General features: G+C 36.1%; 1 protein-coding gene across 2 annotated transcripts in view; it reads left to right on the top strand.

Annotated features, from left to right (window-relative positions):
• GSK3B (glycogen synthase kinase 3 beta) overlaps nucleotides 1–26,184 on the top strand; it is a 209,080-nt gene that overhangs the window by 158,350 nt on the left and 24,546 nt on the right. Inside the window, exons 8-10 of one of the 2 annotated variants that reach the window (XM_045851730.1) lie at nucleotides 11,239–11,334; nucleotides 19,898–19,936; nucleotides 22,401–22,587. In XM_045851730.1, the coding sequence (XP_045707686.1) occupies nucleotides 11,239–11,334; nucleotides 19,898–19,936; nucleotides 22,401–22,587 (322 nt within the window). The remainder of the gene's footprint in view (nucleotides 1–11,238; nucleotides 11,335–19,897; nucleotides 19,937–22,400; nucleotides 22,588–26,184) is intronic. The other variant, XM_045851731.1, reaches the window with a different exon arrangement.

Below are 26,184 nucleotides of genomic sequence, written 5' to 3'. Positions count from 1 at the left end.
TGGACCAGAGGATCTCCCTGTAATTTTTATCTCTATTCCCCAGCCTAGTAACAAACTTGTTTTAAAATTAAAAAATTAGAAGGGAAAGGATAGAAGAACTGATTACAGTAATTGAATATTTAGCCAGAGATATTAAACATACAACACACTATAACACTGGAATCTCAGCTTCCCCATCTTATAGCCATAGTAATTCAAAAACAAAGGAATAAAAACCTCTAAGCTACCTTGTGGTGACAGGTTAAGTCATTTATTTAAATTGCTTCTAAATAATTGATAGCAAATAGATCGGTGATTTTATTTATCGTTTAGTAATTAAGCTTCTAAGTCACAAATATTCATGTTTTAAAAATGAGGAATGGTTAAACTCCGACCACATATTATTAGAAGTATAAACAACAAAGTTTTTTCATTATATTTTATTGATTACACTATTACAGCTGTCCCATTATTCCACCTTAGCCTCATCAATCCAGCACCCCTACTCCCTCATGCAACCCCCACACCGTTGTCCATGCCCATGTGTCATGCATATATATTCTTTGCCTACTTCATTTCCTATAGTGTACTTCCCCATGGCTATTCTGCAACTACCTATTTGTACTTCTTAATCCCCTCACTTCATCACCCCTTCCCCATACCACCCCTCCCACCTGGCAACTGTCAAAACCCTCTCCATATCCATGATTCTGTCTCTGTTCTTTTTGTTTGTTTAGTTTGTTTTTTAGATTCAATTGTTGATAGATGTGTATTTGTTGCCATTTTATTGGTCATAATGTTAGTCGTCTTCTCTATCTTAAATAGGTCCCTTTAACATTTCATATAATAATGGTTTGGTAATGCTGAACTCCTTAGTTTTTTTCCCTATCTGGGAAGCTCTTTATCTGCCCTTCGATTGTATATGATACCTTCACTGAGTAGAACAATTTTAGCTGTAGGTCTCTCCTTTTCATGACTTTGAATATTTCTTGTCAGTCCCTTACCTGCAACATTTATTTTGAGAAATCAGCTGACAGTCTTCTGGAAACTCCCCTATAATTAACTCATTGCTTTTTTCTGCTTTTAAGATTCTCTGTCTTTAATCTTTGGCATTTTAATCATGATGTGTCTTGTTGTGAGCCTCTTTACATCCATCTCGTTTGGAACTCTTGGCTTCCTGGCCTTGCTTGTCTATTTTCTTCTCCAAATTAGAGAAGTTTTCTTTCATGATATCTCTTCTCTTTTTGGCACCCCTATGATGCAAATGAATGTTGGACCTCTTGAAGTTGTCCCAGAGGCTCCTTACAGTATCCTCATTTTATTGGAATCTTTTTTCTTCTTACTATTCTCATTAGTTGTTTTTTGCTTCCTTCTATTCCTTATTACTTTGATCTTAGCTTCATTCACTCTCCTGTTGATTCCTTGTAAAGTGTTCTTTATTTCAGTCATTGCATCCATCATTTCTGACTGGATTTTTTTTTTTTATGTTATTGAGATAACTCACTAAGTTCCTTCAGCATCCTTATAACCAGTGCTTTGAACTCTTCATCTGATAGATTGCTTATGTCCCTTTTGTTTAGTTCTTTTTCTGGAGTTTTGATCTGTTCTTTCAATTGGGCCATGTTTCTCTTTTTTGTCTTCTCATATTGGCAGCCTCCCTGTGTTTGTTTCTGTGTATTAAGTGGAGCTGCCATGACTCCCAGTCTTGAGAGTGTGACCTAAGGTAGTACGTGTCCTATAGGGCCCAGTGGCACAGGCTCCCCTATCACCCAAGCTAGATACTCCAGGTATACCCTTTGTATGGGCTGAGTACACCCCTCTCTTGTAGTTGAGCCATGGTTGTTGTTGGCAGGTCAATGGAAGGGATTTACTCAGGCTGGTCAGCTCCACTGACTGGCTATGACCACTCACCACCAACCTCCACCCTCTGGGGAGGATCCGCTGTACTGGTGCAAGGTGGTGGTACTTTGAAGTGGTGGTGGTACTATAGCCCTCCATTGAGTGTGCGGTCTCTGGGGTTTCCTGGATGGTACATTCCAAGGTCAGCCCCCACCTGTGTTCTGCCTGGGGCCACCCAGCATTAGCTACAAAGCAATCTGAGATGGCTGCTACTTGTGCTGGTTTGGGAGGTTCCCAGGTGAATCCAATCTGTAATCCAAGGCTTGCTGTTGCTATTGCTGGGCCTGGGGCCAATTAACAAGAGGTACAGGGGCTTGAGGGGCCTCCTGACGCCAGCTGTTGATTGTTTGGGAGGATTTGGAAAGGTGTGAAGCGTGAGCCCAGATAAACCATTACTATAGAAAAGCCACTGTTAGCAGCTTGGGTGGCCTGTAATTTGGGTGGGGCAGATGGTCCGGTAATCACCAGGGTGGGGCAAACTATGTAAGCCAGGTTGGCCTCTGTTCATCTTTCTGTCTGGGAGAAGGCTGTCTCCACAGCTTTTACCCTGATACCAGACACTTCACTTCCTCCCCATATGCTACTGATGTCTTTCAAGCTGCTACACCAGTGCTATAGCTCAGAAGGAATAAGTCTGTGGGTACGTGTGGGCCCTTTAAGAGGAACTGCTTGGGAATCCAGTAGTTTCTTACACCAACTCAGTCTCCACTGGTTTGTACAGCCTGAAGTTATGGGGGCTTTCTGACACTGGAACCCTGGGCTGGGGGCCTGGTATTGGGCTGGGACCCCTCACTCCCAAGACATCCATCCCAACTTTTTACCCACCACATTTGGTTATGGGACCATCCCATTCCATGTCTCCACATCTTGCAACGGTCTGGAGGGATGTGGTTTCTTTAGTTTCTTCTTGTCATACTTATATCATTATTCATCAAAGTTGATTATTTCCCATTGTGATAAAAAGATTTTCCACATGTATGCACTGGTATATATTGAAAGGTAGTTCTAAGTGTGTAAAAATGCTTAGATAATAATCATAGAGCTCCCATTTATTATAAAAACTCTTGGCAAAGTGGGAATAAATGTACCTCATTGTAATTAAAGGGCATATATGACAAATCCAGAACCAATACCTTACTTAGAAGTCAGAAACTAAAAGCATTTATCTTAAGATCAGGAACAAGACAGGGATGTCCATTTTTACCACTTGTACTTAACACAGTGCTGGGAGTCCTAGCCACAGCATCAGACAAGTAGTAGAAATAAAAGGCATCCAAATTGGAAAGGAAGAAATAAAATTGCCATTGTTTGCAGATGACATAGTATTTATATAGAGAACCCTACAGATTCCACCAAAAAAACTGCTGGATCTGATCAATGGATTCAGTGAAGTAGCAGGATACAAAATATTCAGAAATCAGTTGCATTTTTGTACACCAGTAATGAACTATCAGAAAGGGAAACTAAGACAACAATCCCATTTGCAGTTGCATAAAAAAAATAGGAATAAGTTTAGCCAAGAACATAAAAGACCTGTATTGGGAAAATTATAAGGTGCTGAAGAAAGAAATTAAGATACAAGTAAGTGGAAGCATATACCGTACCACCTTCATGGATAGGAGGAATTAACATCTTTAAAATGTCCACACTACCCAAAGCAATCTGTAGATTTCAACACAATTTTTTTCAAGATACTAATGGCAAAATTCACAGAACTAGAACAGATATTCCAAAAACTAATGTGAAATCATAAAAAACTCTTCATAGCTGCAACATCTTGATAAAGCAGAACAAAGTTTGAGAAATCATGTTACCTGATATCAAACTGTACTACAAGGCCATAATAAAGAGCATGGTATAGGCATAAAAAGACATTGTAGATCAGTGGAGCAGAATAGAGAGCCAGGATATAAACCCACACCTTTATAGTCAATTGAAATTTAACAAAGGAGGCAAAGCATATAATGGGATAAGGATAATCTATTCAATAAATGGCGTTGGGAGTATAGAACAGATAAGTACAAAAAAAAAAAGCTAGACCACCAACTTACCCCATACACAAGAATTAATGCAAAATGGATTAAAGACTTAAATTTTAGACTGGACCCTGGCTGGCGTAGCTCAGTGGATTGAGCGCAGGCTGCGAACCAAAGCATCACAGGTTCGATTCCCAGTCAGGGCACATGCCTGGGTTGTAGGCCAGGGCCCCCAGCAACCGCACATTGATGTTTCTCTCTCTCTCTCTCTCTCTCTCTCTCTCTCTCTCTCTCTCTCTCTCTCTCTCTCAAAATAAATAAATAAAATCTTTTAAATTTCAGACTGAAAACCATAATAATCCTAGAAGAAAACATAGTAAAATCTTGGACGTTTATAATAGTTTTTTTTTTCTGAAATACAAAGTATCAACAAAACAAAAAGACAAGTAACTGCATAGGATAATATACTCAATGATACATCTGATAAGGGGTTAATATCCAAAATTTAAAATGAACTTACAAAACTCAACACCAAAAACAATTCAATTAAAAAGATGTGTAAAGGACCTGAATAGATGCTTCTCCAGTGGGGACATACAGATAACCAATAGGTATATGAAAAGGTGCTCAACATCACTAATCATCAAAGTAATGCAAATAAAATGATAATGAGATACCACCTCACACCTGTCAGAATGGCTGTCACCAATAAGTCAAACAAGTGTTGGTAAAGATTGGATAAAAGGGAACCCTTGCGCACCTTCGGTGGGGATGCAGATTGGTGCGGTCACTGTGGAAAGCAATACAGAGTTACCTCAGAAAATTTAAAATGAAGCTGTCTTATGACCCAGTGATTCCAGTTCTAGAAGTTTATTCAAAGAAACCTAAAACACTAATTTGAGATAATATGCACACCCCTTTGTTCATTACAGTGCTATTTACAATAGCCAAGATTTGATGAGTGGATAAAGATCTTTGTTATATTTATACAATGGAATACTACTTAGCCGTAAAAGAGAAAGAAATATTACCTTTTGTAATAGCTTGGATTGACCTGGAATATTGTGCTAAGTGAAATAAACCAATCAGAGAATGACAAGTACCATATGATTCCATTTATATGTGCAATCTCATGAACAAAATAAACTAACAAACAGAAACATTTATAGAGACATAGCTGACTGACAACTGGCAGAAGGGAGGGTGTTTGTAGGGGCTGAGTGAAAAAGTAAAGGCATTAAGCAAAAATCAAAACAAACTCATAGACATTGACCACAGTATGGTGATTACCAGAGGGAAAGGAGATGGAGGAAGGTGGAAGAGGGTAATGGGAGGAAGGATAAATAGTGATGAAAGGAAACTTACTTGGAGTAGACACACAATACAATATACAGTTGCTGTATTATAGAATTTTACACCTGAAGTTTATATAATGTTATTAATCATTGTTACCCTAATCAATAGAATTATAAAATAACTTGATATTTAGAAAAATAGTAATAGTATATGGAAACTAACACCTTGTGAAGAATTAATTTTTTTGATCATTCATTTATCTTCCAGCATTTTTTTTTCTTTTGCTCACTTTCGCCTTTGTTCTTCTTTTGAAGTTTATTTAAATACAAAGTTGGGTTATTTGAAGTTTTTCTCGTTTCTTGAGATAGTCCTAAAATGCTGTGAATTTTTGTGTGACTGCTTTTGCTCTGTCCCATTGATTCTGGGTTGTTGTGTTCTCATTTTCATTTGCTTCATGGTATCTTTTGATTGCTTCCTTGATCTCACTATCAACCCACTTATTGTTAGTAACATGTTTTGTATGTTCCATGTCTTCATGTGTTTTTCAATTTTTTTCTTGTGATTGATTTCTAGTTCCATAGCATTGTAGTCAGAAAAGATGCTTGATATAAATTCAATCTTCTTAAATTTATTGATACTTGTTTTGTATCCTGACACATTGTCTATCCTAGAAAATGTTTCAGGTGTACTTGAGAAGAATGTATATTTTGCTGCTTTGGGATGAAATGTTCTGAACATAGTTCTAATCTAGTATGTAACTTAAGGCCACTATTTCCTTGTTGATTTTCTGTCTGAAAGATCTATCCATTGATGTCAGTGTTGAAATCCCCTTCTGTAGCTGTGTCCCTGTTCATCTCTCCCTTCATCCATCAATATTTGCTTTACATACTTAGGTGCTACTATCTTAGGTGCAAAATGTTTGCAAGGTTTATATCCTCTTGTTGGATTGCTCCCTTTATCATTATGTTGTATCCTTCTCTGTCTCTTAGTATACCCTTGGTTTTAAATTGTTTGTCTGATACAAGTTTTGCTACCCTAGCTTTTTTTGTATTTTCATTTGCAAGAGATACGTTTTTCCATCCCATTACTTGTAGTCCATGTGCAGTTTTTGTTCTGAGTTGGGTCTCTTGTAGATAATATATAAGGTCTTTCCAGAAAAAGTCCAGCCATTGTTATTATAGTGAAAATGGTTTGCGTGATACCAGTGTAACCTGACAGCCAAGGAGAGTGGACTGGAATGTGCATGTGTGAACAATGATGACTTCACTGTACTAGTCAGTAGGGACAGTAGATGCCATTGAGTGAATATGTGTACTATGTGGCCTTCGCATTCAAAATGACTGAGTAAAACAATAAATCTGCATCAAATTTAGCGTTAAGCTTGAATATTCCTCCACAGAGGCTATTCAGATGATTCAGAAGGCCACAGCTATAGACAATAGGAAGTAGACAGCTTAATCATAACAACATGCCCACTTGTACACTGTGTCTCGTGCAGAGTTTTTTGGCAAGACATCAAATCACGCAGGTGACTCGGCTACCCTTAAGCCCAGATTTGGTGCCCTGCAACTTCTGGCTTTTCCCAAAACCAAAATCATCTTTGAAAGTGAAGAGATTTCAGACTTGATGAGACTCAGGAAAATACTACGGGGCAGCTGATGGTGGTTGGGAGAACTTTGTGAGGTCCCAAGTGCCTACTTTGAAGAGGATTGAGGTGTCATTGTCCTGCGTACAGTGTTTCTTGAATTTTGTATTTTCTTCAATAAACATCTCTATATTTTTATATTATGTGGCTGGACACTTTCTAGACAGACCTCATATATATATATGGGTCTTATTTTCTTATCCATTCAGCTACCCCGTATCTTTTGATTGGAGCACTTAAACCATTTACATCTAAATCAATTAATAGTAGGTATTGCCATTTTTTTTCTATATAATAATGTTCTTCTGTTTGTCTTTTCTTCTTAAAGCAAGCTCTTTAATGACGTATCTTGTACTACTGGTTTGGTGGTAACGAACTTTTTAAATTGTTTGTCTTGGAAGCTCTTTATTTCTTTTTCAGTTTTAAATGATAACCTTGCTGGGTAAAGTAGTCTTAGTTTAAGTTTGCTTTTCTTCACCTTGATTATTTCATGCCAATCCCTTCTGACCTGAAAAATCAGCTGTCAGTATTATGGAGGCTTTCTCTTACTGCTTTTAAGATTCTCTCTTTGCCCCTGGCTGGTGTGGCTCAGTGGATTGAGCACTGGCCTGCTGACCAAAAGGTTGCTAGGATGCATGCCTGGGTTGCAGGCCAGGTCTCCAGTTGGGAACATGAAAGAGGTATTGCTGTTTCTCTCATACATCGTGTTTCCCCTCTCACTCCCCCCCCCAAAAAAAAATAAAATTATTTTTAAAAAAAGATTTTCTATTTGTCTTTAACCTCTACCATTTTAGTTACAAAGTGTCTTGTGTTATTGTGTGGGTTCATCTTGTTTGGTACTCTCTGCACCCCTCCTGTATTTGTTGTCTTTTTTCTTCACCAGGTTACGGAAGTCTTCAGTCATTTCTTCAGATAAGTTCTTGATCTTTTGCTCTCTTCTCTTGGTACCCCTATGATATAGATGTTGTTATTCTTCATGTTGTCTCTTAAACTATGCATATTTTATCTTTCTCCTTTTTGCTGCTTTGATTTCATGTTTCTATGTTCTACCTTGTCTTTAAATTGCTGATTTGATACTCTGCTTCATCCAACCTGCTGTTTATTGCTTCTAATGTAGTCTTCATTTCCATTATTTCATTCATTTCTGAGTGGTTCTTTTTTATGGCTCCTATATCCCTGTTTATGCTTGCTGTTGTAGTTCTCACTAAGTTCCTTGTACTTGTCACCAAGTTCCCTGGGTATCCTTATAACCATTTTTCTGAACTCTATATATGATAAATTGTTTGCCACTTCACTTAGCTCTTTTTCTGGAGGTATCTTCTGTTCTTTTATTTAGGTCATGTTTCTTTGTCTCCTCATTTTGGCTCCCTCTTTGTGTTTGTCTTTATCTATTAGGTAGATGGGCTATGACTCCCAGTTAGTAAGGTGGCCTTATATAATAGGTGTCCCATGGGAGCCAGTGACGCTGGGTGCTCTGAGAATGTGGGCTCTCATTTTGTAATTGAGTCTTGACTTTAGTTGGCCATTTGTGTGTGGTATCGCCCCTCTGACTGATCCTGAGGCTCAACACCACTGTGTACGAGCTGCTGTGCAGGTGCTGAGCACACACAAAGTGGAATTCACCTCAGCAGGTCTGGTGCCTGCTGAGATCTCCCTTTGTATACGTCATTTGTGAAGCTAATTAGATCCTTCTTTGATGATGTCTGAAGCTGGCCACTGGTTATTTTGATCCTGGGGCCTCTTGGGAAGGACTGTGGTGAGACCAATCCGACACTACCTGTGACTGGCTCTGAGCAGCCTGTTTGGAGCTTTAAACTGGTACACAGTTTTGGGCTGCCTCTTTGGGGCTACTATGTGAATGGGAAAGACCAAGCTGCACAACAAAACCTACTTCTACCAGCGGTAGGCCCAGTAGCAGGTCAGCAAAAGTCTCAAGACACCCTGAGATTGGCCTCTGCCTCCCTCTGCCTGTTAGGCTCAGTCACTGAAAAATCCTCTGGTGGTACTCAAGTTGAGTGAAGTATGTTCTCAGTGAGTTACCAGGTAGAGGCACAGTATTTAACAAATTGATACAGGTTCAGTCTTGATGCCATTGCTGGGTTTAAAGCCAGTTAGCAAATGTCCCAGGGTAAACCAAGTCTAGCTGCCCCCTGCTGGTTGCTCACACACCTTTGTGGTGGGGCAGGGTCTCGGGTTCATCAGGGTAAGGCCAGTAGTGTGTATCAGGACCACACGGGCCATGATTTGGCTATGTGAAGGGAGGGCTCTTCTCTGGTTTTGCATGCAAAGTAAAATGTCCCCCATCTTAGAGCCATACATACAACTTAGTCTGTTCCGGATTCTTCCCAGAGCCAGATCTTAGCCGGTTTGGGTCGCCAGAGTTGGGAGGGTGAGGCTAGTAGATCTCTGGTGAAGGGGAGGTGCCGTCAGGAATAGGGGATGGTGGGTTGAGTAGTCCCTGATCCAGAGGCACAGAACTCAGTTTGTCCCAGATTCTGCCCAGCCCTCAACAGGGTGGTGCCATGGGAGTCGGGAGGTTGAGGCTTCTGGGAGTTGGGAGACGGGCTAGTTGATCTCCTGTGTGGGAGAGACACCAGCCAGGTTCATGAGAAAATGGGGGGAATGGCCTCTTCCCCAAAATCACACAACTCAGTCACTGAAACCTACCCTCTGTGTCTGCCCAGGCCTCTATACACCTGACCAGGCATTTGACTCCTCAGCAAGGCTCAAGCTCAGTAGTATGGGGTGACAGAGTCCAGAGGGTGAGGCTATTGCATTCCCCCAGACTAATGTTATATAGAGGGATATGCAGTATGGGAGAGTAACTCAGCCCAGGGGTCCTAGCACCTGTCCCTTTATTTTCTTTCTCTAGAGCCACAAACCACAGTCTCTTCTCACCCGACTCTAGTCTGTTCCACCCTCTTTCTGACAGAGCCCAGGGTGAGTGGCTGCAACGGAGATTTTCTGTGTTGGCTCCTTAAGAGGGCACCTGTGTCTCTAGCAGAGTCCTACCTCTCCCTGGCAGATAGAATCCAGGCTGATTTTCCCAGCCAGATGTTATATGTATGCCTCTTCCCAGCTCTGGTATTCTGAGCTGGGGAGCCACTAGGGTTGAGACCCCATGCTTCTCAGATGGAAGTCCCACAGCTTAGATATCCCTTCAGAATCTCACCCTCCCACCATGGGAGCGGGACCGGCACTTTCTGCAACTCCAACCTTCCTAATGGTCTCTATGTGGTTTCTTCTGTAAATCCTTGGTTATAAGACTTCCCATCAGCTAGTGGTTATTCAGGTTGATTGTTCTGTAATTAGTTGTAATTGGAGTTTGGTCCTGGGAGGAATTGAGTGCAGTTTTCACCTATGCTGCCATCCTCTTGGATCATCATCTTTTTTTTTTTTTTTAATTATAAGAGTCCTTGTATATTCTAGATAGAAGTCCTTTGCAGAATATGTTTTACAGATACTTTCCCTCAGTCTGTAGCTTGAGTTTTGTTTTCTAAAGAGTGTCTTTTGAAGAACATTTTTTTAAGATTTTGATTAAAGCCTGAAAGTTTTAATGAAGTCTAAAGAATTAGAAGCAACAACAAAAATATTGAATCTCTTACTTTGCTCTGATTATTCACTGGTTGCCACCACAAATGAAGTATGTATCATTAATATTCCACTCCTTCTGTGCAACTCTCCTTGAACTGTAAATGGCTTAATATTTTATTTCAACAAACTTATTTTGTCCTAGGCCCTAGAGTTATAAAGATGAGTAATAGGTGTCCTTTTTCTTCAGAGTGCTTATTTTTAGCATTTAATGTTTCTTTCCATCATCTGTCTTGTGCAACCAGATCCATATACTTTCCTTTGTTCAATGCCTATTGAAGCTCTAGAGGTGATAAAGTGCTCATTATATTTTTATCTTGTATTGTAGCTGTACTTTTTCCACATAGAAATATGAAGTTCATCATATAGGAACTTCCTTATTATTTTGTATCCTCCATATAATTATAGTGTAGTTTCTTATATACAAGGGACAATCACTAAGTATTCAATAACTGACTAGAATTATTGATGACCATGTTTGAGTATGGTTCTCCTGATTAACTTACTGATAATAAAAGTTTTAACTATACTTTACTAAATGAATGAAAAGTATTCTCAGTTCATAATATTTCAATCGATTGATTTTTACTTGAATATTTTTAGTGAGCTTTTTTTTTACAACCCTGATATAACATTATTATTATTATTATGGTAAAAGTCTGTGTAAGGTAGTATAGCATGGTTCGGTAGTCAGGTAAAAGTTAAATGTCACAAAAGTCTGCTCTATTTAATGAGTTTATATATTTTATAATTTGGGGATTCCTTTTTCAATGAAACCAATACATCAAAACATAAATACTGTATTTGTAAGTATATAGAAAAACATGGCAATAACTAGCTTTCTCTGTCTAGGTCCTGGGGACACCAACAAGGGAGCAAATTAGAGAAATGAACCCAAACTACACAGAATTCAAATTTCCTCAAATTAAGGCACACCCTTGGACTAAGGTGAGTCAAATAGAGATTTTATTAGAAAGCACATTAACCAATAGTTAACCAAAACTTGGGTTTTTCATTGTTACTAAAAGCAAACTATTTTGAGACTAGAGATAGCCACCCATAAAGATAGTTAAGTGGTTGTACTTCAGTGTTTCATTGGCTGTATGTAGTTTTGTCCCCACTGATTTCCTATAAATAGTTTTCCAGCCTGGGTTTTTATTTGTAGGGTGAAGATATCATTAAAATATAGAGTTTTATTAAGATCAAAATTCATATTTAAACTTTAACTAAAAATTCAGAAGTTAATTTCTTTACATAGTTAAAGGTGTTTATTAGTTCAATATCATACAGCATACGAAAACATACATTTCATATATTTACTTTTTTAAATGTTAATATATAGACCTTATTATAGATGATAATGGTATGTTTTTCTTCTCTGGTTTACTCTCCTATTGATGTTTTGGGAGCAGTAATAAAAAGCAGATATGATCTTGCTAGGAGTATACATTAAAAGCATTTGATATGTTAACAGGATGTCACTAGCCATTGGGAAGTCTAGCCTTGACATTAAATGGAACCAGTTCTAAGAGCATAAGTACTAATTTACCAGAAAACTTTTTATTTTCACTTTGACATGTAATTGAAATTATTTTAAAAGAGATTTTATTTAAAAAGGTTTTTTTCACCTCAGTTTGATTTATGAGATGAATATGCAGAGAGGGGGGGAAAACCTCTGTAGGGTTTATAGCTAGAATGACTCCCCAGCTTCCTCATTTTACAGATTCAGAACTCTGGCCAAAGATACAAAGTGACTTATTCAAGATCACATGGGTGGCTGTTACAAAGCCAGTAAATGTCTATTTATGTGCAGGCATGTGTGTTTATTGGCAGGTTGTTTAAACACTGGTTTATGTGCCGTGTAAACCGCCCCCTCCGCTTATATTACATATATACTTTTGTGGGTTAGAGATGTTCAACTTTTTAATGTGTATTTCAAGCAGAGATGTTCTGTATTTAAAAATGTATGTATAACAATTTGTTTTGAACATTGGTAAGTTCATTTAATTAGTTTCAAATATTTTATAATGAGATGAAGTAATTTAGGGCTATAGTTGATATAATTTACATTCACAGATTGAAAGTGTTTCTCTTTCTAAATTGTATAATAATTCTAATTACTTTCCTTAAAGTTCTCATAATTGTATTACCTCTCTTCATTTCAAAAAATCCTCTTATTACTAATTATTTATATGTTATTTAGAATCAAAGACTTCAATAGTATTTTAGTGCCAGAACTATAAGCTTTAGCTTTCGCTGACCAAGATGTTGCCCTTTCCCTCCTTACAAACTTTATATAACAAACACTAAATATTCTAACATGAACTGTTCCTTGGTTTTTGTACTTAAAGTATATTTTAAATCTGGGTCAGAAGATATTTAGGGTCTCTCACCTGGCTCTAAACTCACAGAATCCCAGGTTATTTATTTGGATTTAGAGGGTGAGTTGAATCCAGTGAAATTATTCCAAGTTAAAGTGCTTATAAGTGGTTTGTACTGTACTTTGGGTTCAGCCATGTTGAAGAAAACAAAGAGAATCTGTCTGTTGAGTAAATACAGGGACATATTCCAAAATGCTAATAGTAGTTTAGCTAAGAAGAGTGTGGGTGAATTTTTCTTTGTTCTGCATTTTCATATATTCTTCAATAAGCATGGTATTTTTATGAAGAAAGAAAAGTTCTCATCTAAGTATTCAGATGTTACTCTTAATACAGGATTTCTAAGCAATATAATACTGAAATTGAGGTTATGAAATCTTATTTTTCAGTCCTGTCCTCATTTTTTTTTTAATCAAGGCTGCCACCAATGTTAGTATTTGTCATATTCTGCACTTTTCCCCCTGGATTATATCTTTTCAATTCAAGTAATAGCCAGGATGGAATGTGGAGAATGACTGGTTCTAATTAAAATGCAGCCAACAGAAGCCTTTGTATGCTTGACAACTTTCCTTTGCTCTTGTGGGTTCCTAATGTTTCTGTATCTTACACTAATGTTTTTCAAACTTGAATAATCTAAATAAAGCCCTTTTATTTATTTTTGTTTCTATTCCCTCACCTATTTTGTCTGTTCAAACTACTATGAACTCTTCATTCATGTAGTGTGTAGTGTGCCTTGACATAATTTGGTTTCACTTGGTACAAATGCATTTATTATGTAATAAGGATACTTATGTTAATTTCTCATTAGCACACACAACTAGGTTGGTGTTACCATGGTTGTAAACACAAAACCAAGTTCAGACACAGAAATTTCATGACACTACTCTGTCTTCTAGATGAATCTAGACGATCTAGTGTATACTTATATTTATTTTAAAAAATTGGTTATTATAATATGAAAATTTCACCTCTATCCTTCATTGTGAAAGTGGACACCAACTTGAGAAAAGCTGTCTTATGCTAGGCAGCCATGGAGTTATTATTATTCTTTTAATACATGAATGTTATCTACAGAGAAGAGCTTCTTGCCCTTAGAGGGTGCTAAACAGCTTGGAAACAAAAGCTACTTTGCCTTTATTTTGCGGTCTTCTGTTAAAATACACTTTAGCTCCATTTCCTGAAGTTGTGTGCATCCTGGTTTCCTGTGCTTCCGTGTAGTATGGCTGTATCACCAGGATTCAGAGCTGATGTTCTCAAAAAGTAGGTCGACTTAATGATCAAGAGAGAAAATGTCTTATATGGAAACACTAAGGTGAGGGATTCAGATATGTCGGAAAGATAACAAAAGAACAACACCATGACATGATCCCAGTGTGGTATACAGCAGAAATCTTGAGAATTCAGAAATCCAACAAGTTGCCCTTGAGTATTACTTAATAGCCAGAGCAACCTAATTCATTGATAAAGTACTTATAGTTTAAGTACGGAATAGGAAGGAAAATAGGTGCTGGTGTTTTGAAACAAGGACCATTCTTGGGAATGGAGGTGAGAAAGGTGAAGACCTCTGCATTGGTATATGCTGTACACATCAAAGAATAAAAGCCAGATCAGAAGCAAAAGGAAGTGATAGGAAAGTAGATTGAGATTTAAGAGATGGAAATTATTTGAAAGAAAACAGGGAACCTAAATTCTGCATTTGAAACATGGAGGTGTGGTTAAATGATAGTCTGTTAGGAATAAAGTGAGGATCTAGTTTAAGCACTGCTTCTACTCTTTGTGCTTCAGGTTTTTTCTTTTGTTAAGGTAAGGTAACAATTAGTACTTTGTTTTTTCTCTGAGTTTGAAAATATAGTTAAAGTATGCATATTAAGGATTATTTCATTTTAGCTCTTAATAATGTAAAGATTCTGCCTCCAATATAATTCTGTAATTTGTCCTCACTATCTCCACTGCCCTGACTTTATGTTAATTGTTAAAACAACCTATCTCCTAACCAGTTCTCTCCATCAGTTTCACATTTTCCTTGCTGAAAAAAGTTAGCTTTCTTAGAAGCACTTGTGGTACTGTCACTCCTATTTAAAATTCTTCTCTGATTCCTCATTGCCTTTAGGAAACTTTGACATAATATACATATAATGACAAGAGTGATCATATGTTCCAATTTATGCTTATCCAGTGTAATTATTAATTGCATGCCCCTTCACTCAAGTGTCTCAGTTGGGGTGACAAGTGTACATTTATTCTGTTGCTAATCATTTCTGCCTTTTCTTTCAAAAAAAATGAAATATTTAGTTCTTGTCATATTCCTAACCTTCCCTGAAGCATCAAGTTGATAGAACCCAGTCTGTTTCCCAATTTCTTCAGTTCCTCTACCCTTAAATGCCTGTGTATAGTTAGGCAGTACATTTAAAAACTAATATTTAATTAGGGTAGGTTAGGAATTTCTAATAAGGTTATATTGTAATTTTGTCTAAAGTTATTTAAGACAAGTACTCTCCCATTTTCCCAGTAGTAGATACTCCTATGGAGTCAGGTAACACAGGTGTTTATATATTATTTCAGATTAATTAAATTCGTAAGTGATATAACTGTATAGTACAAGGAAGTAGATTAGAATCCCAAGGGTCCTGATCTCTTTCAATTGGATTATGTTACGTTTCCAATTCGTTATATTACATTTCAATTAGTTAATATGTTAGCTTGTAGTTTATTTGAAAGGACCATGCAGTCAATGCTGAATATTTTGTTCTAATCAAATTTATCTCCTGATTGGACACCAGTGAAGCCACATTCATTTCTGCCTCTTGCCAGTGTTTTTTTTTTTTCACACTTAGAATGTTTTCCTTCTCTACTTACTAAGTTTTAACCTTTTCTTAAGACCTGCAGTCTCCCTTCTCCCGTGAAATATTTTCTGATTATCTGTGCTCTCCATGATTATTCTTACCACATAATTTCTGAAAATACCTACCAAGACATACCATATATATTGTAGCAATTCCTGGTTTCTCTTTCATAATGGTAATAGCAAAATGTACACCAATTACCTAAAACTGTTGATAAGTTTTTGGCATACATGGTAGCTTACTTAATAATTAAGTGCCAGCCCTGGCTGGCGTAGCTCAGTGGATTGAGCGCGGGCTGTGAACCAAAGTGTCGCAGGTTCGATTCCCAGTCAGGGTACATGCCTGGGTTGCAGGCCACAGCCCCCAGCAACCGCACATTGATGTTTCTCTCTCTCTCTCTTTCTCCCTCCCTTCCCTCTCTAAAAATAAATAAAATCTTTAAAAAAAAATAATTAAGTGCCTGTAGGATATGTGGGATCATAGAACATTCTTGTGAAGTATCCCATAATGCATTATCCACAAAAATCAGTCCTTACATACTTGTTTTCTTAGAACATTATCCACTCATTTCAACATGAATGAATACTGGCATTTCCAACTAGCTAAACAGACTAAGCAGAAAATTGAATTCTGAGGTCATTTCAGCTATCAAAGAAATCAGACTAGACTGAACAATTGGTATTTATGATACTTACAATGATACTTATTTTTAAAGACTTCATAGTTTTATAATTTTTTAGCCTTTTTTGAGAAGGATTTTTCACTTAGCTCACCTGTTCCAGCTATAGTTGAACACATTATCAAAAATGCCATTGTGAGGCAGGGAGAACACAAAACAAAAACTGCCTTCACATGCTTTTTCGCAGGTCCACTTCATTTAGCTCTCTGGTCCCTCTGCCATACTCATTTCACTCTCGTGTATTCCAGAAAGCATAAAACTATGTTGGAGATATCTGTTGGTTTCTAAGATTGCCACTTGTCTGTTTTGTTCTATTACTTAGGTAAATCAGTTTCTATATTATTACTTAACCCCCTCTGCCCTGTACATTCTATTATTCATTATCACTTTTCTCATGAATACACTGTGTTCTCTATTGAATTTTCTACTTACATCTTTATTAGTGCTAGAATAAAGTAGTATTTTCACTTTCCTAACATTGTTTCCTGTGTGAGTAGACTACCTCACTTTTCTATTTATACTGGTTAGGCCTCATTTCTTTGCTAGAGGCTAGTCTCACTGGGGTGAGGGGCGGGTAATCCATATATGAGAGGAATATTACAAAAAAGAAAGAATAAATTTTAATTTATTGTTTGTTCTTTAAAAAACCATATAACCTATATAACTAGTGTTGTGCTAGATACCATAAAGGATACAAAAGATGTAAAATATATAGTCCTTGCCCTTGAAAAGCTTACAAGGGGTACGACTGACTCAGTTGAAGCAACTGCTGAATAATATACACTAATATATAACCATATACTTAATTGTATGCCATATGTGTTCAAAGGTATTTCACATGCTGTAGGTATTATAAGACAGGTCTCCAGCAAGAGTGATGGGAGGAAATGGAAGCCTCCTAAAAGGTGATAGAAGGACCTAGGAAAGTGGGCTCTTGAAGGAAGATTTGGATTTTGTTAGGTGTATATAGGTTAGAATTGTTGTAGCCTACAAGGTGTGAATGAAAAGGAAATATTCCTATAGTCTTAGGAAGATCATATAACTATTTCATGAACAATGAATGATTAAATTGGATAAGTGGACACTTAATTCACAATTCTGTGTAAGCCTGTCATACTATTTTACCAGTTTATGTTAGAGGGAGAAATTACATTGCATAGTTAAACACTGATTATCAAAACATGAATAATATTTCTTACATGTAGTAGAATGTGGGAAAACTCAATATGCTTTTTAATTAGCACAGAGAAATTTATTGAATGTTTGGCTAAGGAAAGGATATTTGTGTTTCTTGAGCACTTAAGTAGACTTCAGGTTTTTTTCTTAGTTAACTTGGTTAATCATCATAATTAACTAATCAAAAATATCCATGGCAATCTCTCACTTTTAATCCTTATTTCAGTATACAAATTGCAAATAATTTTAAATGATTAATGGATTATTTGAGAGCCAGTACCTGGCATTGCTCTTTAGGAATGTTCAAGGTTGATCAGTTTTTAACATTGGGTGCTTGTGTATTTTGTGTATAACCAGTGAAACATTGTCTGTTTATGTATTTATCACAATGAAAACTGGGGAGCAGTAGCTGTTTGAAACAGGCACAGCACTTGTCCTGTGTTCTTCTTAGATTAATTATTGCCCATAGGCATTTTTACATTGCTCTGGTCAGCTGGTCAATGCAGTAGAATTCTTGAGAGCTGATGCTCTGCGAATCGACCATAGGCCTTGGTAAAGTATATATGACTGTTTATAAATGGTAATTTTAAAGGGCTAAAGATTCAGTCATAACAGTTAGATCCACGTTGAAATTTGATATTTGAAAGCAAAAGTCTATTGTAGGACATATAAGGGAAAATTGCTTCTATCATTTTTTGAGTTACCCAAATGCAAATTTGTTTTGAATAATTCTTTATTAAAGGGCTCATTTGCATTTATTCAATATCACAGAGACTTTCTTTTTGAAAAACTTAATTTTTTCTGTTACTTTCTTCTATGGACTAGAATTTGTGATGAGAGTTTGTTTCAATTTAAGAAAATGTTGCTGCACAGGTGAGGTAGTAGTTGAATCACTTGAAAGTTCGTGTCAGTGTTTTGATTCTTTTCATTTTTTTCTTTTACTTTTCTTTCTTTCGATTATTTATTTATTTATTTATTTGCTTTGTTCTGTTTTGTTTTATTTATTTACTTCTGTTTTTAGTTTTACAGGAGTGTTTTGGGCTCTTCATGGCCTTGCTAACATACTTGGCTGGCCATATTTAGTCTGCGCACTAATTGTTAGTTGGCCCAGTTGAGTCTTACTTTGTGATCAGTTTTTTTGGTCTGGTTTTCTATTTGTCCACCTGGTTGTGCTTTAGTTCATGAGAGATTTCTATTCTGATGGGCCGGATTTTAATCCGTGTACTAAATTTTAGTCTGCAGACTAAAAGTAATCCGCGGATTATTTATTTTTGCAAAATATTTAATTCCCCCACTGGAAACTATCCTAAAAGAATGTTAAATTCTCTCAGAATAGCCAAGGGAATTCACAGCTACTGGTGAGTTCTGCCATTGTTTGTTCTCAATGCCTAGACATAATAGACCCTCCTACCTCCCTTGCATATTTGGCTCCGTTGTGCCTAGGTGTTGGTGTACATCACTATGCATGTCACCTATAACTGTGATAGTCCCTTAGTTGTATTCTTTATATTGTATATATTTTTGTTTAGCTTTTGGTGGGTGAATTGGGCATATTTGCAGATGGAACTGTGTTGGATTTATAGTGCTCAAAGATGCAGGATTTTTTTTTCAGTGATTTTTTCCAAAAAGGAAAGAATGTTCTATATTTTCCTAAGTAATGGGTGCAAGGGTATGAGGGGGCAAAGCCCACAATAGAAAATATAAGTTTATACCCGCACTCCTGAGGTGATATGTCTATTTTCTGAAGAGTCCTAAGAAAATGAGAATGTCAGCAAATATCTTTTAGCAGGGAAGTCAATCCAAAATGGAGAATAATCCGCGGTGGCCTGATCCTTCTTAGCTCACACAAATTGAAAATATCTGGCTTGAAATCTATAGTAATATAAATTGAATATATTTATTACTTTCCTCTCATACTAATAATTTAGCAGAAAAATGTTTATACTGTGTAACTGGAATATGTTAATAGAGAAAAATTAGCATATTGGGAACTCACATATTTAAAAAGCTGTCATAAATGCCCCCTTCCAGCCATCAATGGACGATGAATCCAGGTCATAGAAGACCAAACACTTTACTTTGGGAACTTTACTTCTAGATTTCATTTTGATTTTAACTTTTTTTGGTTTTGTATTTTTTTAATAAATGCACTGGCATTGGAACATAATAAACTAAAATTGAAATGTTTCTTTACTGTGCCTCACCATTGCGCAATCAAACATTTTTTTGCATACACTGTGGAGAAATAATTTTTAAAACTTGGACTTGCTACTGTGGAGACTGATGTTTAAAGTTTATAACTGTATAAACATTTTCTATGTCCCTCCCCACACCATGGATTTCTTATAACATTGGATATATTTTTCCTTGCTGGACTATTCTCTTTTGGATTGACTTCCCCTGTTTGGATTATTTCACTGCATTATCATCTTTAGGATTCGTCAGGAACAGGACATTTCACCTCAGGAGTGCGGGTATGTACTTAAATTTTTTTTCCCAAAATTCCAGGGCAGGTCTATAAAACTAGGGGGAAAACTTTTTGAAAGGCTAGACAGTTACTCATTCTTAAAATATAACAGTAAAAACAATGTAGGTAGCTCTGATTTCTGACTTCATTCACTCTCTGGTACAGGTTTTGCTTGTGGTATATTTAGATTGTCAGTCTTCTCAGGGATTTATTGACATCTGGACTGAAGTTTAGGAATTGTGGGGGTTGAAAATTGTTTTTACAAGAATAAATATTGACAAAGGTCCACAGAACCATAGGTTATGAATATTAAGCAATTAAAATGAGTAAATAATGAAGCAGCAGCAGAAACATTTGACTTTTTTTATTAAAAGTCAAATTTTAGTAGTTTACTTTTCTTCAGACACAAAGATAATTGAGAAGAACTGTGTTCTGGTTTGGCCTGTAGTTTTTGGAAGTTGCATGCTACCACACCCTGTATTATGGTCAGAAATCTGAACTTTAGGAAACACTGGATTTTGACCTCACATAAGTTTCCACTTAACCTTTATCTATAAGGTACTAAATCAAAGCTTTTCTCATCAAGAATCTTTTAAAAGGCTTAAAGTAAAAATGCATACTTTTTATAAAGGGAGTTTAAGTCTTGATTTTAATGTAGGTTCTTGGAATGAATTCTTTGTTGTTTTGTTTTTAACTCTTTGATTCCATGAATTAGGTCCCTGGCAAAATAGGCTAACATGTGTCATAGTGCTAATATGGATGGTCACTCATAGCCTATAAGATACTAAAAGGATATGGATGACTTTTTTAAATAATCAGAGATAAGTTTACAGTACTGGTTTATTAATAGCTTTATACAGTCTTTTAACATAACATAAAAATTTTAAATTTAAAATACAGCCACTGTCTAGCTACTCTACATTCAAATCTTAGCAGGAGATATTTATTTCTACTTTTAATTCTATTTAGGTGCCTCCCATGTTGGCACACAAGCAATTTTTTTTTACTGGCTGGCAAAATAAATCCATATGCTCTCAAATAAATGCAAACTGTACTCAAGGATAAAATATGTCAGTAGTGCTTAATATTTTCAATAAAAATTTCTGTTTTCCTACTATTTTCCTTTACGTATTAGTTTGATAACGGACCTGGCTAGGGAGCATGAGAGGAAAAGATGGTGAAGAATAGTGGAAGATCTAAACGTTGCAAATAATACATAAAGCTAGGTTTTCTTGACTGAGGCAAGTCAGATCACTGAAAAGAATAAAAGGTAAAGCAGTTTCTGACCTTATAGAGAGTTAACAAGTTCTCCTACCTTCCGTTGAAGTGATGAATACCCAGATTTATATGAGCCATTCTCAGGAAACCTTAACCTCCCAGGCTCCTTCGTGCCTTGTCACAATCTACATGTCCTTTCCTCACTTGTGGGTCTTTTTCCCTCCCTCAATGCACATGTGCTTCTTTTTATGTCTGTCTACCTCCACCACCACCACTACTACTACAACCACACCTTCTCTTTGATTCTGTGTTCTTCCTATCAAGAGATACATCTTTTTTCTTTTTTTAGTTTCAAAGGCTTTCTGTCCGTCTGCTTATGTTTATTTCTATTTCCCCTTCTGCTTTTATTCTTTGTCCATAATTTAGAACAAAGTATATTTTCATAGTTTTATGTATTGATTAGGGATTTTTAAACATACACAAATAGAAAGCTTTCTACTCCATTAAGCAAATTAACTTTTTTTTTTTTTTTGCATTTTGCTTCACTATAGCCTTCATTCAGTTGACTTTTGTGAGTTAATGGCTCTAATGAAAACTATATTTCTCTCTTTCTGATTAAAACCCAAGAGTATTCATACAAATAAGTATAATCTGGCCATGTTCATGATAAACAGCTACTTGAGAAAACAATTTTGGACATTTTGTCAAATTCTGGGTATTCAAGAATTTTTTCAAATAATGATAGGTTCTGTTTATTGAAAAGATAGAGTAAATAGCTTTTCTTTTTGAAAAGATAATTGGTTGCCAAATTGGAACAGTGCTGTCCATTATCAACAGTTTTTCTGCTAAAAATCACGCAAAAGAAGCAAATTTTTATCTTCTGCCACCACAGTCAAAACTTAAAATTTTTGTTTATATTCTTCTTGTGTTTGCCCCAAGAATCCATCCTTTCTCTTGTGCCTGTCATATTTTGTGTGCATGTTTGATTGTTCTGCTTTATGATTAGCATATATAGATTTTCTCCCATTTCCCCTAGTTTTTTCTCTGAGCTTTTCTCATCTAGTCTTTAATTAACAGTTAGTTCATCCCAGTGTAGTGAATCATATACAGTTAACTCTTTTCATCCTAGAAGGTGTCTTTCACAAATGCAACCATGTTTTTGTACATTGTGGGAATTAACTCAGTACTCAGAGGATAAATTGCTAAGATTCTTTAAAAATATTAACTGTTCCTTTCCTTGTTTTGTACTGCAGGTCTTCCGACCCCGAACTCCACCAGAGGCAATTGCACTGTGTAGCCGTCTGCTCGAGTACACACCAACTGCCCGATTGACACCACTGGAAGCTTGTGCACATTCATTTTTTGATGAATTACGGGACCCAAATGTCAAACTACCAAATGGGCGAGACACACCTGCACTCTTCAACTTCACCACTCAAGGTAATTTCAGATAATTGGCATTTTTACTATTTCTGAGAAAACTACACATGGATATGAAGTGACATTGTCTATTAATGTCTTGTAAGACAAAAATGAATATAGTAAGTACTTAGGCAGGTGAGAAAGATTCTTTCTAACCACTTACTAGGCCACTACTTGTGTGGTTTTGAACAAAATAGTGGTAGGTAAAATGTTTCAAATGGGCATAACTTCTCTAATTTTTAGCAGATTATTATAAGTCTTGGCATAAGAGAAATTATCAATATTTCACTAATAAGATTTATGACTAATGTACAATTTAACCTTCAGGTTTGTATCTGAAACTTAGAACATAAAATTTCTGGCTTCCCAAGAATTTATATCAAATTTTTTAAACCTAGAAATAAATTGGTGGTTGTATTTGTGTAAGTTCAGCTATCTTTCAAACAGGAGAACTGGAGTGGTATAACTCTTAAAATTTAACATAAGTAATACAGACATAGAAATTCCCATCCTCTCTGGGCTTTGGCACTATTGCTACTGCTGAGAAAACATTAAAAGGAAAACTGAGTTTGCACATTGCTGCTTTCTAAAATTCTGGGATGGTCATTATTCCTTCACCACTTTTGTGTTCAGTACTCTTTTTTTCTCTGATTAAGACCTTAAGTGATTCATTTAATCAACCACACTGCCTCTAATGATGTGATTTTCTTCAAAACTGAATATTAAAAAGTACAACTTCCCACAGGTAAAATAAGCAAAAAACAGGGGCAGGGGAAAATGATGGAGGGAAAATGCAGACAATTGTACCAAAAAAAAATGTTTAAGTTAAAAACAAAAGCAATAAATAGTTGATTGCTTGACTGATTAGTCAGCTTTGTCAAGCCAAAAATGCAGAAAGGAGGCAGAGAGCTTTCTATGACCAAGATATAGATATATTTTCTTAATTCTAAGGTGAATTTTTAGCCCATATTTAAATTGAATGTGGACAAATGCATTACTTAAACTGTGGGTTTGGAAGACCTAAGTTGCTGGTGAAATAGACTTGGATGATTCTGTATTCTATCATCTTAAGCTGTCAGTATAACATAACTACTACAATGCTGATGTAGTCTTAAACTATACATTCTTAAAATAAAAATGATCAGAAATTATTTGGAATGTTGTGTTGGGTCCTAGCTATGCCATTTTAAGAAGAATATTAATGAATGGCAGGTAGAGTGTACAAAGACGCATAATTGAATATAATGCTTAGAAAAATGAAGACTTAAGGGACTCCCAAAAGCTGTCTAAAAATACTTCAAAGACTGTTTTGTAAAAAAGGGGGTAGATATATTTTTTTAAACAGTAGAATAATTTGTTTTCAAATATTGATCTCTCTATTAGGAAAAATCTGGATAGTGCCAAATAATGTAGATAAGGTTACTTCAATTTGGCAGCTTATATTAGGAGACTCTTCTTGGCCTCTTATAGAGCAAAGATTCTGTAATTCCATGTCATACAAATTTTAGAACTATTAAGAAAATAAATTTTGGCCCTAGCTGTGTAGCTCAGTTGGTTAGAGCATCATCCCAATATGCCAAGATTGTGGGTTCAATATCAGGTCAGGAAACGTACAAGAATCAACCAATTAATGCATAGGTAAGTGGAACAACAACTCTTTTTTTTTACAGTGTATTATAATTGTTCTATTTCATTGTCAGTTACTGTTGTTAAGTTCTTACTGTGCCTTATTTATAAATTAAACTGTATCGTGGGTATGTATGTATAGGAAAAATATATGTTGGGTTCAGTACTGTCCTGAGTTTCAGGTATCCACTGTGGGTCTTAGAACATACCCCTGTGGATCAAGAGGGACTACTGTAATTACATTTGATTCATCATTCCCTTTCATATAAATGGAATCCTGTAATATATTACCTGTTGTGTCTGGCTTCTTTTAGTTAGTATGGTAAATGTATCATGTGAACATGATTATGAAGAGTAAAAACTTGAATAATATAGTGTTAAAGTAAAAAGCTTAAAACAATGATAACTGCAATTTGATGTTTGTTACTTTGTCACAAGTAATTAGCCATAAATGGTAATTAGTATTACTTTCATATAGTCAAAAGAAGTATTTCTGTGATCAACTAAAGGACAAGGAGAGATGAACAGATAAGAGACAGAAAACTTTGAGAACCTTCTGACATCCTGGATCCACAACCTAGGAGACTATCAGACATTTCATTTTTTTGGCACTGGGCTTCAGTTTTCTAGGACCCCTTGACTGACAGTATTATCTACATCCAGACATTGGAAACTGGACTGTACCTTTGGCACATCCCCTTTCCTCCTATCATTGGATTTCAAAGGTTGGACATAGCTGAATCAAGCCTTAGAAAGCAGGTAGAATCAGGAAATCCCAAGAGGAATCAGTTTTTCTTTTTATTTACCAATTTCTTATCTATTCCAAGGCTGGAATACATGGGAAATAGGTGTTTTTGTATGGTTAGAGGTGTGTCTCCAATTAACTCCACCAGAAACATTCCCCATCCCAATTTCATTGGTGTGAAATTTGACCAAGTGAAATTATTTCAATGAGCATTGTGGGCATAGGACAGGACAATGGTTGGGCAGTAAAAAGTATTAACTATTTAAATTAATATGATTTAGTATGAAGAGTTTACTTCTATACCACTTAGCTGGGTTATCTGAGAGAAAGGTAGCTTTGAAGACAAATAAGGAAAAAGAGTGGATTATTGGCTAGGCCAGAAGAAGGAAGAACTGCTTAAACGAGAGGAAAAATAGGATATTTGGAGCAACCAGAGAGCAACAAGCAAACTCATGCAGCTGTGGATGACTTGGACTTCAGGGATAAATGTTTCTGGATATGAGGAAAGCAGATAGTGAAACAGGAAAGGCGGTCCAGAAAGCAAGTTTTTAAAAAAGCACAGGAAAAGGAAGAGTAAGAAACACAAAAGGATCAGAGAAACAGATTTTTAATGGAGTGTAGGAATGTGTCACAGAATAGAAAGTGATGCAAACAGGATTGAGAACAAGTTGAGGATAGGCAACAAAAGCAAGTTCTAGAAGCCCAGTTCATCAAAGGGTTATACTTTTTCTTTTGAAAGCAGTAGACTACTTATTTATGTAACTCATTATATATGATGATTAGCAGGTGCTATGATCTTTGTAGCAATGAATTTTAAAACAATTTTCCTGCTATAAAATAGTGATTCACATAAATATGGCCAGCACACATGAAGTGATGAAGTTTCTTCTTATACTATTCTCTAATTGCTATAAACCTTGATTTGAGGCTTTTTGGTTTTTAGACTATCTTATTATAATTTACAGTAGCAAGGATAAATTTATGTAAGATAGGAATTCTTGATTTATATGTAGAATATGAATCAAATCATAGAAGAATAATCTAGAAGAGTAAATTTTCTAGGTAAGCAAGCTGTGTTCTAGGTATTGAAATGTTAAACCAATGAAAATTCACTGCAGGAAGAGCTTGAGAAAAGTCATGAGTGCACTAAAAGAGGGGGCACATAAGTTTTAGTTTAGGCGACTAGAGTAATAATAAATAATGTTGCCTGTACTCAAGATTTTAAGGTCTAAATTATCAGTTAT

The sequence above is a fragment of the Phyllostomus hastatus genome, unplaced genomic scaffold (assembly GCF_019186645.2).
Source record: "Phyllostomus hastatus isolate PE091 unplaced genomic scaffold, TTU_PhHast_1.1 phas_contig_86, whole genome shotgun sequence".
Taxonomy (NCBI): Eukaryota; Metazoa; Chordata; class Mammalia; order Chiroptera; family Phyllostomidae; genus Phyllostomus; species Phyllostomus hastatus.
Note: the sequence above shows the minus strand (reverse complement) of the source record. Positions and strands in the feature narration are given on the sequence as shown.